The 14,749-nt window shown below is 37.6% G+C and overlaps 1 protein-coding gene across 3 annotated transcripts; it reads left to right on the top strand.

The window, feature by feature from the left end:
* Positions 1 to 898: 898 nt before the first annotated feature.
* RB195_000114 (uncharacterized protein) lies at positions 899 to 12,146 on the top strand (the record flags this gene model as incomplete). 3 transcript variants are annotated; one of them, XM_064196273.1, is made up of 19 exons in its annotated part: positions 1,463 to 1,513; positions 2,086 to 2,170; positions 2,227 to 2,316; positions 2,683 to 2,782; positions 3,074 to 3,162; positions 3,640 to 3,736; positions 3,798 to 3,938; positions 4,004 to 4,110; positions 5,476 to 5,545; positions 5,602 to 5,716; positions 5,911 to 5,978; positions 6,046 to 6,121; positions 9,126 to 9,128; positions 9,194 to 9,202; positions 9,282 to 9,290; positions 10,496 to 10,604; positions 10,710 to 10,817; positions 11,073 to 11,219; positions 12,025 to 12,146. In XM_064196273.1, 19 exons carry the CDS (start codon positions 1,463 to 1,465, stop codon positions 12,144 to 12,146), a joined length of 1,596 nt encoding a protein of 531 aa, XP_064052152.1. The 3 variants fall into 3 exon arrangements, with proteins under 3 accessions (XP_064052154.1, XP_064052152.1, XP_064052153.1); XM_064196272.1 differs by lacking the exons at positions 9,126 to 9,128; positions 9,194 to 9,202; positions 9,282 to 9,290; ... (2 more) ...; positions 11,073 to 11,219; positions 12,025 to 12,146 and adding exons at positions 899 to 940; positions 2,903 to 2,985 and having other exon boundaries at positions 1,445 to 1,513; positions 2,683 to 2,786; positions 6,046 to 6,217; XM_064196271.1 differs by lacking the exons at positions 1,463 to 1,513; positions 2,086 to 2,170; positions 2,227 to 2,316; ... (8 more) ...; positions 6,046 to 6,121; positions 9,126 to 9,128 and having other exon boundaries at positions 9,201 to 9,290.
* Positions 12,147 to 14,749: the final 2,603 nt, after the last annotated feature.

Here is a 14,749-nt window from a genome sequence, read left to right as displayed (position 1 = left end):
CCTAACTGCCGTAAAAAATGGCCTAGAAGATGCGGCGTGTGCACAGGGCTGGCGCGCTTCAATCGAACTCGTTGTGGAAAACAGCGCCCCAAAACGCTTGAAGCCGCTTCTTCCTGGCCCTTTTTCACGGCCATTAGAAAGAAATGAGCGGAATCCCACCTGTTTTTGCAATCTACGCACCCGTATAGTCTTTGACCATCGGAAATCCAAATCCATCGTGAAATTATCACGTCAGATTCGTGGGGTGGTGCCTTTAAAGGCAGCGAATCATGATTTTGATAGCACGTGATGCGGAACCCACACCGAAAGCATGGAGTTCGCATAATAATCCTAGCCGAATCCTAGCGCGGTCCCGCTCATCTTTTCCTAATCTCACGCAGCATTCAATCGCGAGCCTGGGTTCCGCAACCTGCAATGCGAACTATGCGCTTTCGCTACTCCTTCCGCAGCTCGTCAAAATCGTGATAAGCTGCCCTTTAGTGAGCTGGTCATTGAAAATCGCTTAATTAATTATTTAATTAATTATCTGGTCGGCTAACGCAGTGAACATAAATCCCTTCAAATTGCGAAGAGGAGATCGTTACTTCTCCCATTTTTATTTTTTTTTCCTTTATTTTTCCACTTACGTAGGAAGAATTCGATAAGATTGTAATCACTCTCTGCTATTTGCTCTCTGCCACTACGGTTTGATTGGATTTTTTTTTAATTTATGCACAGTTCACGCTATTTCAGGGATTCATCACTCTCTACAAAAAAGGAACAGAGTACCAATGGTACCATCAAAAATTCCCATAACAACAGCAGTAATGCAAAAATTCACGAGGGATTGGAATCACGTAAAACACCATGGAACGCAATCTATGCATGTACATTTGTTCACTGTTTGACCGGTGTACAAATGAGCATTTACTTCATGTCCACTTGGCAGTACCTTAGCGAGGTTCGAGGTTTTTTTTTGCAGTGTTTTACCGAAAGTCATGCACTAAATTTATTTTATATTTTACTTTTTTTACAATTTCTTACTCCCTTGTTTTATCATTTTGTTGAACCTCAATTCTCCTGTAGATATCGGTTCAGTAACTCAGATTTGAGGTGTCTTTAATCATTGACTGCCCGTAGAAGAACCCGTCAGACAGACATGTTTTAGCCTTATACTGTGGTGGAAGAAGAAAACAAACGGAAGGAAAATTCTGAAAAAAAAAACGAAAAAAAATCAACGAAACGAAAAGAAAATTATGAAAAAAAGACATTACTGAATTTATATAGCTCTACTTATGCACTATTATTCAAAAAAAAGTAAACCACAAGAACAAAAAGAAACAAAGTCCGGAATGTAAAATTCTAGAAAAAAATTGATTTAGATTGCTTCTCCAATCACAGAAGAAAGGTAGTAACAGGAATAAATTTCTCAAAAAAATTTACTTTAAAAAAACGTTCTTTACAGGTGGACGAGACGGCTACAATGGAATTTTTTGGATGGGTTGCGGCAGCTGGGAGTTTGGGATGTGCTCTGGTTGGTTGCACAATACATATTTGTATCTACCACGCAGTATTTCTTGGATGAACACATTTAAAATCTTTTTTTTAATCGAATTCAATTTATTTTTTATTTTTCTCGTTTAATTAATTTTTTATTTGCTTTTAAAAACTTTAATAAAGTCTGTCTCCAATGCTTTTGTCTCTGGAAAAAAATAGAAGTAATAATCGACTAATGCTACTAATTGTTATTGGACCTTCACATTTACATTTCATTTCATTTACTTCAATTGAGCTCAATATAAAAATTGTACCAAGGGTTCTTTTCCATGTATAACGCGAAGAGGAGCACAGCGAACTCAGCTGGAAACACTCATTCCACATATTTGAAACTTTGGAACTGGAACTGAAACTATTTGAAAATTAAAACTTTGTTATTAAACAAAGAAATCCAAGCATTCAAACCATTAAAGTTTCTTGGATATGATGTGCAATCTAGTAGATATTAGTGGTAGAACTATTAATGTACAGAACTTTTTTGATGGTTTCTTTTTCGGAGAAACATTAACGCTGTTTTAGCCGCTTCTTTTCACCCAGGCACTGATTTAGGCAAATCCTCTTTTCGGATTTTGGAATCAGAAAACTGGCAGCACTAAAACACCTGTTTGTTTCGGTTTCGCCATCAGTGCAGTGGGTGAGAATAATTACAGAGGAAGATTATACTGAAAAAAAAAGAAATAAAATTTCTAGGGAATCTTGTCTACGCTCTACTTCCTTCTCTAACGTCAAATGTGAAATGGGCAATGTTGATCGCACGATTCGCGACAGGTTTTGGTGCAGGTTAACGGAATGTTTATACTTGAGATTTTAATTTTTTAAGAGATTTGAGATTTTAATTCTAATCGACCGCATATGAAATAGAAACTCCAGTAAGGATTTTTTTTTTGGATTTTCATAAATTGCATCGATTGCACCGAATGGATTCCACCAAAATAAAATAGTGCAAGTAGAATTAGTTGTTATTTAATCATATGTGGCACTTCTTTTTGAAAGAAAACATCAGAGAAGCAACTTTAAAAAAGTTAGCACTCGCTCTTATTGGAGTAAACTTACGCGCTAGTGGATTTTTAGAAGAATTCCCGGAACTACATACAGGTAACTGGATGAGATTCACAAGATCACCTTTCGAAAGTGTTTTCTATTAAGGAACCCTTGGAGTGTTACGAAGTTTCGTTGCTACATCAAGTACTCGAAAAAGTCGCATTCGGGCCGTATCATTCGGAACGGCTGGTTTCACTTCTGGATTGTGCGTAGGCCCAGCTGTTCAGGGAAGTTTCGCGATGCTCGATTCGAATTCTGATGATCCTCTGAAAAAAAGAGGAATTAAATGATGAATTAATGGTGGAAATAGAGTCGGTTTTTGCAGATATGCTTTGTTCCGTTGGGTAGCGAAGGATTTCTCATCGGATCCGTGATTTTCAACATGTACACATCTGCAGCTTTTTTTATGTTAGTGTTAGAAACGTTATATGACAGCTAAAAGAACTGATTTTGAAACGAAACTCGACTCTAATAGGGCAAAAATTCTTCTTTTCAGGTTTGCTGTCAGTATTTTTTCCATTCTTCTTGTCCAGGTGTTTTTCGTTGAAAATTATGTGGGTATTATCAGCGATGATGAGAAGAAGGGTAAATTTAATGAATTTAATTTATTTTAATGGAAGATTTTTCAAGACTTAGAAAATTCCTCGATATCGACACTCGTAATATTTAATAATCAGTCTGAGTTTGAATTTCTGCCATGTACAATTAGAGCTGTTTTTCTGAAAACGAAGTTTCTTTAACTCTTTTTTTAAAAAGAGAAACTTATATGTACATTGACGGAAAATTTCATTAATTTCTCTCGGCTTTAACCTCCCTTTAGTTTTTTTTTCAGTACACCTAATCTTTGTAATCATTATCATGTTATCATCATTATTAGCAGACTTTAGAGTATATTTTATCTATTTCTTTCTATTTCGGCTATTTCTATTTTATTACTAGCAGACTTTAGAGTATATTTTATTTATTTCCTTCTATTTTGACTACTTCTCAGTTCTGTTTTATGTTATAAAATGTATTGGTGCTCTCATCATTTCTTTTCATTCTATAAACTCGTCATTTCAGGAGATCCTTTCCTAGTGATCCCGAAATTCGACCGAATAGCAGTTCTCTTCTTATTCTACACGTGGTGGATGTTATGTGGTGTTGCCAGCACCGAAGGGTAACAATACAATTGATTATTTAATTACATAATTTTTTTGTTATCAAAATCAATATTCCAGGCTTGCTGCGCCAATTACCATTGCTATGTACAATTGGAATAATGAAGAAGCTATTCTTTATAATGGAATTGTACAAATCGCTTCTTGTGGAGTGTCGACAGTAACGTACGCTCTGATAGGATCCACAAGAATTAAAAAATGGTACATTTGAATATCTTTAGGAACGTGTAATTAGTACTAATCTAATGTGTGAGGTTGTTTTACAGGGATCGACGCTTTGTTTTTGTCTTAGGACTCACCGGATTCTTTTTCTTTCATTTCTGTCATTATCCTCTACCATTCTATGAAGGACCACTTACAAGGCCTCCTTTAGGTAAATTAGCGATTGAGATCAATCTTATTTTCAGCAACAAAATGTTATACCAGAGCTTAAGAGCTTAAGGTTGCTTGAATTTCATCCAATTTCACATAATTCATCTCCAAAATCTCAAAAATTTCATCTAAAAATCTTCCCATTATTCGATTAAATAATCAGCAGCACAGCCGGGGATTTTCCATTCTGCATTCACGGGAAAGATCACAATGACACCGGTGAATTTGTGTGTGTGGAGAGGACTGAGGGAAGAAAAATTAAATCTTGATCGACAAGTTATAAGAAATGACTTATTTCTTATCTCCTTGCTAAAACTGGGACCTGTGTTGGGCACAGTACGAAGCTCCTTTTCTATCGCTTGTATTGGTGCCAGATCACTCGTCACTGAGATCTTTAGATATCTACAGACTGAATTTCTTCTCCATTTCCTTGTCGAACAGTCCCTGTCCTCCCTTTTCTGTGCTCGTTGTCCTAGTAAAACACCAACATCCGTCTTCTTGAAGAACGTTAAGAAAGGTTGCTTGAATTTCATCCATCTTCACATAATTCATTTCCACGTAAAACTCTTCCCATTAACTGCAAAGTGCCACAAATATTTCACAGTAATCCGAAAAATAAGTCAGAAATCCAAATGCTACAAACTGAAGCCTGTGAAGCGATGTCCTAGCATCAGTAAAAAAAACTTTTAAGCAAGAAACAAAAAAACGTTCCCTTTCGTTTTTCACTAGAGCGCCTATGAGGTTTTTACAAGGAACTCCCTGGCATTATTCACTTGACTCAGTTTTCACCGCTGCAGTGTGGTATATGATGCAAGGATTGTTCCAATAAAACCCTATATAAAGCCTCTGAACACTTCTAAAAAGCGGAAAATTTAGGCGAATAAAGGTCCCACCTCTTAAAACCTCATTGGGACATCAGTGGATAACATAGAGAGAAGTGTGCCGAGGTTTCAAGACACAAGAACATTTGATGTTCTCAGTATCATGGCTATGAAAGGTCCGGATCGTACTCAATAGACAAAAATGAGGCAGAAATTTTAAAAAATTTAAAAATTATTATTAAATTTAAAAAATTAAATTCAAAAAATTAAAAAAAAAATTAAAAAAATTAAAAATTAGAAAATAAAAATTAAAAATTAAATAAAAAAATCAAACAATATAAAATGTTAGGTGCAAATAAACACCAAAACTGGTGGGAAAAGGGACGGGAAGTAAAAACAAACTCAAAACTTACATCCGAAAGTTATTGAATGTGGAAATCGTATATGCGTTTATTAACTTCTATAATTTTGAAGTTAGAATCGCCGGTGTATCTTAAAGGAATTAACAAACAACACCGAATACATAATAACTCCATATATTTAAGTGAATGGCACGGTTTCAAAGGATGTTGGTGGCTGTTCTTATGAATACGATTGGTGCGACTATACACCCAGGTACATTGGTGGTTTTTCTCGTCAATTTCTCCTTCAAATACGATTTTTTTTTGTAGAGTTCCCATGTTTTTGTACTTGTTCAACTTTGGAATCATTCAAGGAGTATCCTACCCGTTCATTTCTGCACCTTGCAACACTCTGCTGTCCGAAATCCTTGGGCCAAGAAAACAGGTTCTTCTATAATTTCCAGGCCACTGAAACTATAGAGCGCGGTTATTAACATTTTTTTTCATCGCCTCATTGAGTAATAGTAATAATTATAGTAAAAAGTAGTAGTAAACAGTAATAATCTATGTAGTATCCCACTCCACCCACTCATTTATACATTTATTAACAGAATACCTCACCTTTTCGTAGATTTTCAGGGCACCATACAAGGTCTTTTTGCTTTTACCGGTAGTATGGCACAGTTTGTAGTGCCTATTTTTTCCACGTGAGTTCATTAACAATTTTTGTTCATTTTGGGACCTCATCAAAACTTATTAATAGAAATTTTTTAGGGCACTTTTCGAATCATCAGGCTACAAATATATCATGGTCTATCATCTTTGTGTTATTGCGCTAGCATTTTTCATGGTACTCATGCTACGGAAAAGACTCGTCCCACTCGAACTTGTACCGACAGCTGGCAAGGCGACAAAGTATAAACGGGGGACGTTCTACAGAATGTGAAAATCGTTGAATCGTTGGTTGTTGTATATTGCTCTACTGCTTTGAAGAGCTATAAGGTTGTGTACTACTCGTTTCAAATGAGTAGCGACAAATCAAAAAAGTTTGAAGAAATGAAGAAATGCTTTTCTTCTCTATGTAGTGATATTTCAGAATAAATAGAAAATATGTTTGGAAAAAAAAGAAAATTACATCTTACTTTATACTCAAATGAAGTATTGTCATACGAATTTGTAGTATTTTAGCACTTGAATCGCGACTACTAACAGAGGACAAACAAAAATTTTCCGGATAACCAACAAGGAATAATCATATAAACTGATAAATATCGTATAGGAACAGTAGGGAATTCGTTTCACGTTGGTCACAGTTTCAGTTCACTGTATCTTCCTGTAGTTTCCATAAGTGAATATTTGTTCCGAATCCCGAAACTAATCCTCTTCTAAAGCTCCGGAGAAAATACCTCCTAGCGGCCATGCTTAATTTCATTGAAAATTCTGTGTACAAAATTATATTTGACTGAAAAAAATAGTTGCTCTTTTCAATTTTAAGGAGGCAAAATAAAGAATTGAGATTGTATTCACTGTTGAAATTGTATTCAAATTAAATACATTATAAAAATACTATGTACATTATATGGTTATGCTCGTCTAAATACAGCTGAGAAGCTGAGTAGTACGAATTATGTCGTTTTCCAGGCCAATCCAGCTCCCCTATTAATTTCTACACATTTTTTTTTTAGCATTGACACCACTTTGTGTGGTCCCTATCCGACAAAATTTCTTTGCATGCATACTCGAATTCATTCAGTGTAAACACCATTAACTCACTGATAATCGCGTGCTCTTCAGTTTTCGTGATATACGATCAGAGCGATTTTTTTTTAAAACTCCAACCTATGACCATCAGTATTTTCTCAGTGGCGATACTTCTGTATTAAGTTTTCCTCTTCTTTTTGGTAGCTTTCCTTTTTTCGTGATATCCAGTCTCTTTTTTTAACCGAATTAGGAGAATTCCTTCTGTAATGATGAGCCCACGCGTCCGAACTCAATTCAGAATCGCTTAAGGTCAAGCGAGGTCTGGTAGCGCTCGTCCCGTAGTTTTAAATCATGGAAAAAGGAGAATGTATAAGACGGGACATAACATCAGTAGTGGATTTCTTTTCTGTAGGTGTCAGAATAGGCTAAATAAGCTTAAGCTTAGGCTTAATAAGCCTAAGCTGGCTGGCAGTCCATCCAGATCGCTGTGGATGAGGGGTTTGAACGTTTTCGAAAGGAAAATTGCGCGACTTTCACAATTTTCCCTCAACCGGACCGAAAATGAGCAATCTGTAGAGAGGCGGCCTCCCCCAGGGCAAAATAAGCCTAAGCCAGCCTAAACTGGCTGGCAGTTCATCCGGATCGCTGTGGATGAGGGCTTTAAGGGTTTTCAGAAGGTAACGACACAAGATTCCGTCCATTTCTTACTAATTGCCGTAGAAAACGGCGCGGAAGATACAGCTTCGAGCGTTCCGGCACGGTATTTTCTACAAGGAGTTCGATTGGAGCGCGCCAGCCCTGTGTGACGCCGCATCTTCCGTGCCGTTTTTTTTTTCTATTTTCTTAGGAACATATGGACGGAATCACCCCTCTCTCCATAATTTACTATCCCGTATTCGAAAACTCCATCTGAAATCCGTACCACCTTAGATTCGTGGGGTGATGCCTTTAAACTAATCCTATTATTACCGGAACAATCTTACCATTTCTGAGTCCCAAGTATGTTCATCATTTTCTTCTTCGAAAAGTTCTGGTTGTTTAGTAGAGTATAAAGGACATGTAAGAGATATGATCGTTTTCAACTGGTGTCAACTCTCTTCACCTCCCCTCTCCCCACTTCCCCCACCCTCCCCTTTCCACCTAAAGACAAAATCGGTTTTAAAAAACATTTTAAAGATGATGAGATAAAACACGCGCTTTGTGAAGAAACCTATAAACTACAATCAGTCTAATTCATAGACTGAGAGTCCGTCCATCTCTCATCCGCTTTTGTTTCGAAAATATCACTTATTTCGGTTTGAAACGAACAAATTCGGACAATTATTGATGTGGAATCTTTTATCCGCTTTTGTTTTTTATTTTACTGACGTAACCTGGGACAGAAGTCCAAGAAAAAAACCACAGCCTTCACTAACAATCACATAAAACACGGAACGTTGCCCCGCAGTAGGATCTATTTTTCTGTACGACAATCCAATAGACAAAACACGTTGGCGTGCATCTCAGTGAAGATACCGTGCATTGAATCGTGTGCGGATCCACCCTGTTTCGTTTGATTTTCAGAATTTTGAAGGAGTTTTCATGGAATTTTACTTATTGAATTGCAGTTATTTGAGAGTTTGCTTTACTCGGTAGCCCTAACTTTCTCTGCTAGGAGGTTTGACGCCGTTGATTGCGGAAAACGTAGTTGATGAGGGGAGCGAACCGCGCCTTTATTTCTGGAAGCTCTATCTTACTTTTTTTCTCTTAGTAACTTTAGTTTACATGCTGTCATCCAAGAAACTAGTTTTTAGGTCTCAGTTCACTTTCACTTTTCTTAGTTTCACTAATCTAGTTATTTACTTTCGGAAATAATAGCGCATTTAAGTGGCTCACCACCCCTTTCTTATTCAGTTCCTAGTCCATCCATTAGTTCCAGTTGAACCATCAACATTGCGCTTGTTCTGTCTTCCCTTTCATAATGTTTCCACTTTTAACAAAATTTCTATATGTATTTTTCTGGTGCTATCTTGTTCCACCTCGGATTTTGTTTTCTTTTTCTTAAAAACTGATTTTGAACCGTCATATTTCTATTTCTCACTTCTAGGAATAGGTTAAGTGCGTCGAATGCTCCTACCTGAAGAACCCTAGTAGATCGTTGATAGTTGCTCCAGCAGGTAATGGCCATAGCGCAATATGATTCTAGGTTAGGTTGTAAGTACTAATGTTTTTTTTCATACAGGTGAATAATGTCATCTACCAACGATGCGCTTTCTCTTTTGGTCGGGCTTGCACACGCTAGAGCGGCCGCCAATTCCAATTTGACACAGGAGCATCATGTTAGTCCTCCTCTGCTTTCCAGAACTTGCTACCAAACTTTTTTCTGAAAAAAACTGAAGAATAGGAGTATTTATTTGAGTAATTGAAAATCCCACAAACTGTATTAAACAGATACGAATTACGTTCAGGTGCGCAAAGCACGGGTTGGTCTCTGATCACTGCGAAAATTTTCAGCGCTTCTAGTTTCCATGGGTACGGTGTAAGATTGAAGCTTCACTACATTAAAAAAAACACTGTAAACGTTGTTCATTTCTACAATATTCTTTCAATTCTCTTGTTTCATTGCTAAAGAAAGGCGTTCTGTTCCAGAATTGTTTTTTCGCCACATTTCGAAAGAAAACCATACGATGCTAACAGCACGTGTGCTTCTCAAAAGAACAGTAACAGCTCGGTTGGGGTTCCTGCGTAAATACATAAGGTCATCGAAAAGAAGCGCTTCGTTAATGTATGCGTTTGCAACGTTGGTGTGCCTGAAGTACATTTCATTGGTAATTTCGTTCCTCTTAGTTTGTTTGAGCGAGTAGTAAGGCACTTTTTGAGTATTTTATGAAACGATGCCTGTTTTGATGTTCATCCTACTTTTGAAAACTATGTTTTTGACTTTTGTGGGTTGTTTGTTTTTTTTTTCACACTTTCTGCACGATACCATCTTTTACATGCTTCTTCAGGTGAAATTTTTCTTTTCTTGAATTAAATACCTGTTTTTTCGACGTTCATACATGAACATGGGATCATATGCGACTGCTGAACGAAAAATTGGCATTGTTTTGTTGTCAGATCACAACCAAAGCTATTTGTAGTCCTTAGTAAATGTTTTGGGTCTTCGAGTAGTCGCATTGCGAAAATCCCACTGATCGATAACATTTCACGTTAGCAACTAAGAAAAGCATTGCAACTACAGAACGCTTTTGTCGTGGAACAGGAACAAAACAGTGACAAGAAAAAGGATGAGAGGGAAAATCGGTTTAGACGGTTCTCATTTCACTTAGTGAATTGATGCAATTATTTTTGCAAACAGGATATCAATTGGAACTAGAGGGAGCGAGCTAACACCATAATGGTCTTGACGACTGCTTGAGAACGAATTTTGGTGTCATTTTTGTACTATCTATTATTTTTCACTTTTCTATTATTGTTGATCAGCCGAGTAATGAAATAGGGAGAGCCATCAGCTTTGACCGCAGTTCATTCAGCTAATTTTAAGGTCGAAGGTGCCGATGTTGAAACAGGACGTCATGACGCTAGCTCGGCGAACATTGTATTCTTTGACGAGATCAATGATGAAGGTGTTCCAATGACAGCTGATGAGATTTGTCAGTTTACATTTTAAATGATGATTTTTATTATGATGTTGGATCGATATGAATTTTTCGTGTTTGTGCCGTTTTTTGGGCTTCACCAATGTAAATATGTTCCAGGTCGTCAAAGACAAATGCAGAGAGAATTAGGAAAATTACAGTTCATAAATCCTGGAGGGTCTATGTCTCAGCCGATTAAGAGCCGCCGTTCTCGACGAAAGATAAACGGTATGTAATCGTAGAACAATTTCTGCAAAAATATCCGTAGTCGCCGGTACTTATGTTTGTCAGGGGACCACGACGCATCCTGAATATCATACTCTTTTTCTAAATGTCATGCATTGCCTGCCCTGTGCTCGGTCCCAACCGAACCCGGATACCCATCATGAGGCAAGCAAATACCGGTGCCTATGTGTAAAATGTCATTTTTGATGAGGTGTAGTCAGATATTTCATCTAGTTTGCTAACGCGAAGAATTTACAGAGGATAAGGAGCCTATCCAAGAGAAACGGAACATATTCCATGACAAAAAAGGGAAGCTTATAGTTCCTGGTGAAGAAAGCGTAGCTCTTTGTGACTGCATGATCCCAGAATGTCATGGATGTCACTGGCCTTGTGAGAACTGTGGAGGTTAGTTTACTTACTGTCTGATGCTGCCTAAATCCCCAAATTCATCGAAGTTCTAGTCCCTTTTCCATTCGTATGAACGCCTGTTTAGGTTTTTGGTTAAAGTCGTACTTCAATTTTGCCTCATTCTTTTTTCTTCCTGTGGTAACGTAGTTTAATACTTTGGTATTATCACAAGAGGTCTCCTCACTCTTTTCACTTTCCTTTCTGTTGCATTTGGTAACGTTGATCTCCTTTGTCTTAGCGCTTTTCATTATTCAAACCCAGAGTTTCACTTACATCCTTGCAGCTTATTTAAATTATCCGCTCATCTTATTTTGTCTGCGTCGTTTGCCCGGTTTTTTTAAAATACGGACTATAAAACTTTCGCTTTCTGGAACTTAGAAGCCTTCTTTCCTTCCCTATGTCGAGTCTTCACATCTGTTGACTAATCAACTTTCCCCCTAGCGATCACTAAAACTTATGAAACTACCTCTGCGAAACTTAATGCATTATCTTATCCATTCTATCTGTTCTTACTTTAGCAATGAATCGAGATCCTTAATGGGTTCATTTTCACAGCCCAGTTCATTTGCGATTTCCATAAATATTCTGTTCATATATTCATTTTGTGCCTTTTCTGGATCTCTTCATCTCTGCTGGTGGCTTTCATTTTGATTGTGGTATTCAAACGCGCTTGCCACATATTTGCTTTTTTCCCTACGTTTTTGACCTGAATTCATGCCTGCCTTCACTATTCAGCCCTTTCTATATTTTAAATTAAGTTTCATTGCAATGTTGTGATTATAACATCAAATTGTTTTGTTAGGGCGAATGTGCGGGCCGATTTGTCAACAAAATCGAAAGAAATACGTGTCCTGTGTCAAAGTATTGGGCATCACACCAGAAGTCGTCACAAACAATCCGTTTGTTCCGAATAAATTCACTTAACTTAATTGGTTTGACATTAGGCAAAATTGAATTTTGCTTCAAGTTCTCTTGTTAGTGGTTCTGGTTATAAAATGCCCTATTTATTTTAGTTTCTGCTGATATTTCTCTGCTTGTTGTCGTCTTCTGTAATTTGGTTTCTCGCACTCGGTAAAGAAAGCATTTCCAAACATTTAAGTCTTGTTTGCATGATGCTAAACATTGTTACCGGGAGATGCTTCTAGAAGTTTATGCGTGTTATCACAGTGAATATAATAAGGGCCTTACGAAAGGTCTTGCCTGAGATTAACGAATTATAGATTTATCTTCAAGCTGTCATTTCGTAAAAATTTGACGACAGCGTAATTTTTGCGTATCTGACGCAGTCCATGTTGTGTATGATACTATTCGAATATAGTAGACCCATTAACTACGGAAAACTTTTAGAAAATCTGCAAAACATCAAAAAAAAAGTTATCTTTGAAAAGTACGCGGCTTACCAGTAAGTCGAACTGTCGTCATATTGTTAGACAGCCATTAGCAGGAATTTCAATTTCGGCACGCCAACCAGTTCTGTTTCCACTAATCAATTCATTTTTTTTTTCTTTTTTTCGTTTTTTTTTACTAAAAATCTACTTTTAAAAAATGGCTTAAAATCGAAAGTATATGCATATTGAGTTGTTCTTGATTGAAACATTTTTATCGCCGCTCGCTCATTATGTTGAGCATTTGATTACGAGATATAAAAATTAGATGCGAATGGCTTTGTAGTTCCACTGCTGAATTATGAAGATGTGAGAACAGATATGACGGGTTTTCCTTAGATGACCGAAATCAACTTAGCGGAACTCCAGCAGGTTTTCCAGCAATACTTCAGAGATCTGCAGTGGCAGGATTTTTGAAGGATAACAAGTGCCAACTGGCGGCTTGTGCAAAGGAAAAAAAATTGGCTTGAATGCATATATTACATATATTTAACACTTATAGACTCTCTTATAAGTATTTTTCTTCTAAAAAAACCCACGATATTGTAATTGTATTGCTTTCTGGTCAAATACTAAACAATTTTAACATTCATGTGAGATATTACTTCTGTTACTCTCTTATGAAATTTCTTTAATTATTTCCTTCTCCTTCATGTCTCGTTTTGGAAATAACGAAAAAAGAGCATTGTTAAAGGCATCACCCCACGAATCTGAGGTGGTGCAGATTTCAGGTGGAGTATTCGTATACGGATGGGAGACTACGGAGAGGGAGGTGATTCCGTCCATTTCCTGCTAATTGCCGTAAAAAACGGCCCGGAATATGCGGCGCCGCACAAGACTGGCGCGCTCCAATCGAACCTCTTGTACAAAATGGTGCGCCAAAACGAATGAAGCCGTATCTTCCGGGCCGTTTTTTACGGCAATTAGGAAGAAATGGACGGAATCACCCCTCTCCATAGTCTCCCATCCCGTATACGAATACTCCACCTGAAATCTGCACCACCTCAGATTCGTGGGGTGATGCCTTTAAGTTCCCTTTTTAGCTTCTTGGCAACGAGAAAATAGGAATTTCCTTAGTCCTCACAAATCTTCATTGATTTCATCGATCTTTTTTTTTAAGCAGTTTGTGCTTTCCACATGTTTAGTGACATCTAAATTCATCGTTCACAGAAGTAATTGATGTTGGGTTCTGCTGTCCATCAGAGTTCAGTGTAAAGTTCCTAAGCATCAGAGTGGATGACGTGAAGTTCTTTACGATTAATGAAAACGAAGGATCACGGAATATGGGGCTGATCACTTTACACAACGAAACAGATCTTTAAATCTGACCGACTAAAACTTCGCAAATTATGTTGAAAGTGAAATTAAGCGATGAATCGACTCTTTACACCTGAGTAACGAGATCCACCTTGCACGGTTTCTTCCCGTTATATGAAGAGTTGCATTGACGTGTAAACTGATCAGCTTGTTGATCCCAACTTTTTTTTTTTTTTGGATTTGTGAAAGATGTTTTGAGTTCTCGCTATTACACGGTGAAAAAGTGCTGGTGCGAATCCAACATTGAAAATGTTCGCAATCGCTACCTTTAATCTCACCTGTCATTCAGCCAACCATTTTCGCAACAATTCATAATGATTACCGGAATATGTATTTGTGAATCTCATCAAAGTGATTACATTAACTGGTTGCACAGGATGCTGACAGGTAGTTTTGTGATTTTTAATATCTGCAAGCCATCTTCGGCATGCTCGGATCCAAAATTCATAAAGGATAAAGGATAAAGTTTCTGGCGTTAATCAATCCGCTTGGGATGCGCCCCCACGTTCACTTCAATTCAGAATCGTTTGAGGTTTACGAACGCGTAACTGGCCTATACAATGACTTGCGGTGGCTAGCCGATGTGTCAAGTCAGTGCTTTTATCCTCCCAGACAAGTCTGGTACCAATTTATCGACCCCGGAGGGATGAAAGGCTTGGTGAGCACTAGGGCGGATTCGAACCTCCGATCGATTGTGCAGTAAGCGGGACCTCTAACCGCTACACTACACCCGCCCTTCAAAATTCATAGCTTTGGTCAGAGGCGATAACGTGACCAAAATTCATATCTCTTCATTATTTTCCGATTTTCTGAAGTTTCATTATG

This window comes from Necator americanus, chromosome IV (assembly GCF_031761385.1).
Source record: "Necator americanus strain Aroian chromosome IV, whole genome shotgun sequence".
In the NCBI taxonomy this organism is placed as follows: Eukaryota; Metazoa; Nematoda; class Chromadorea; order Rhabditida; family Ancylostomatidae; genus Necator; species Necator americanus.
This window is presented reverse-complemented; position numbering and strand designations above follow the sequence as displayed.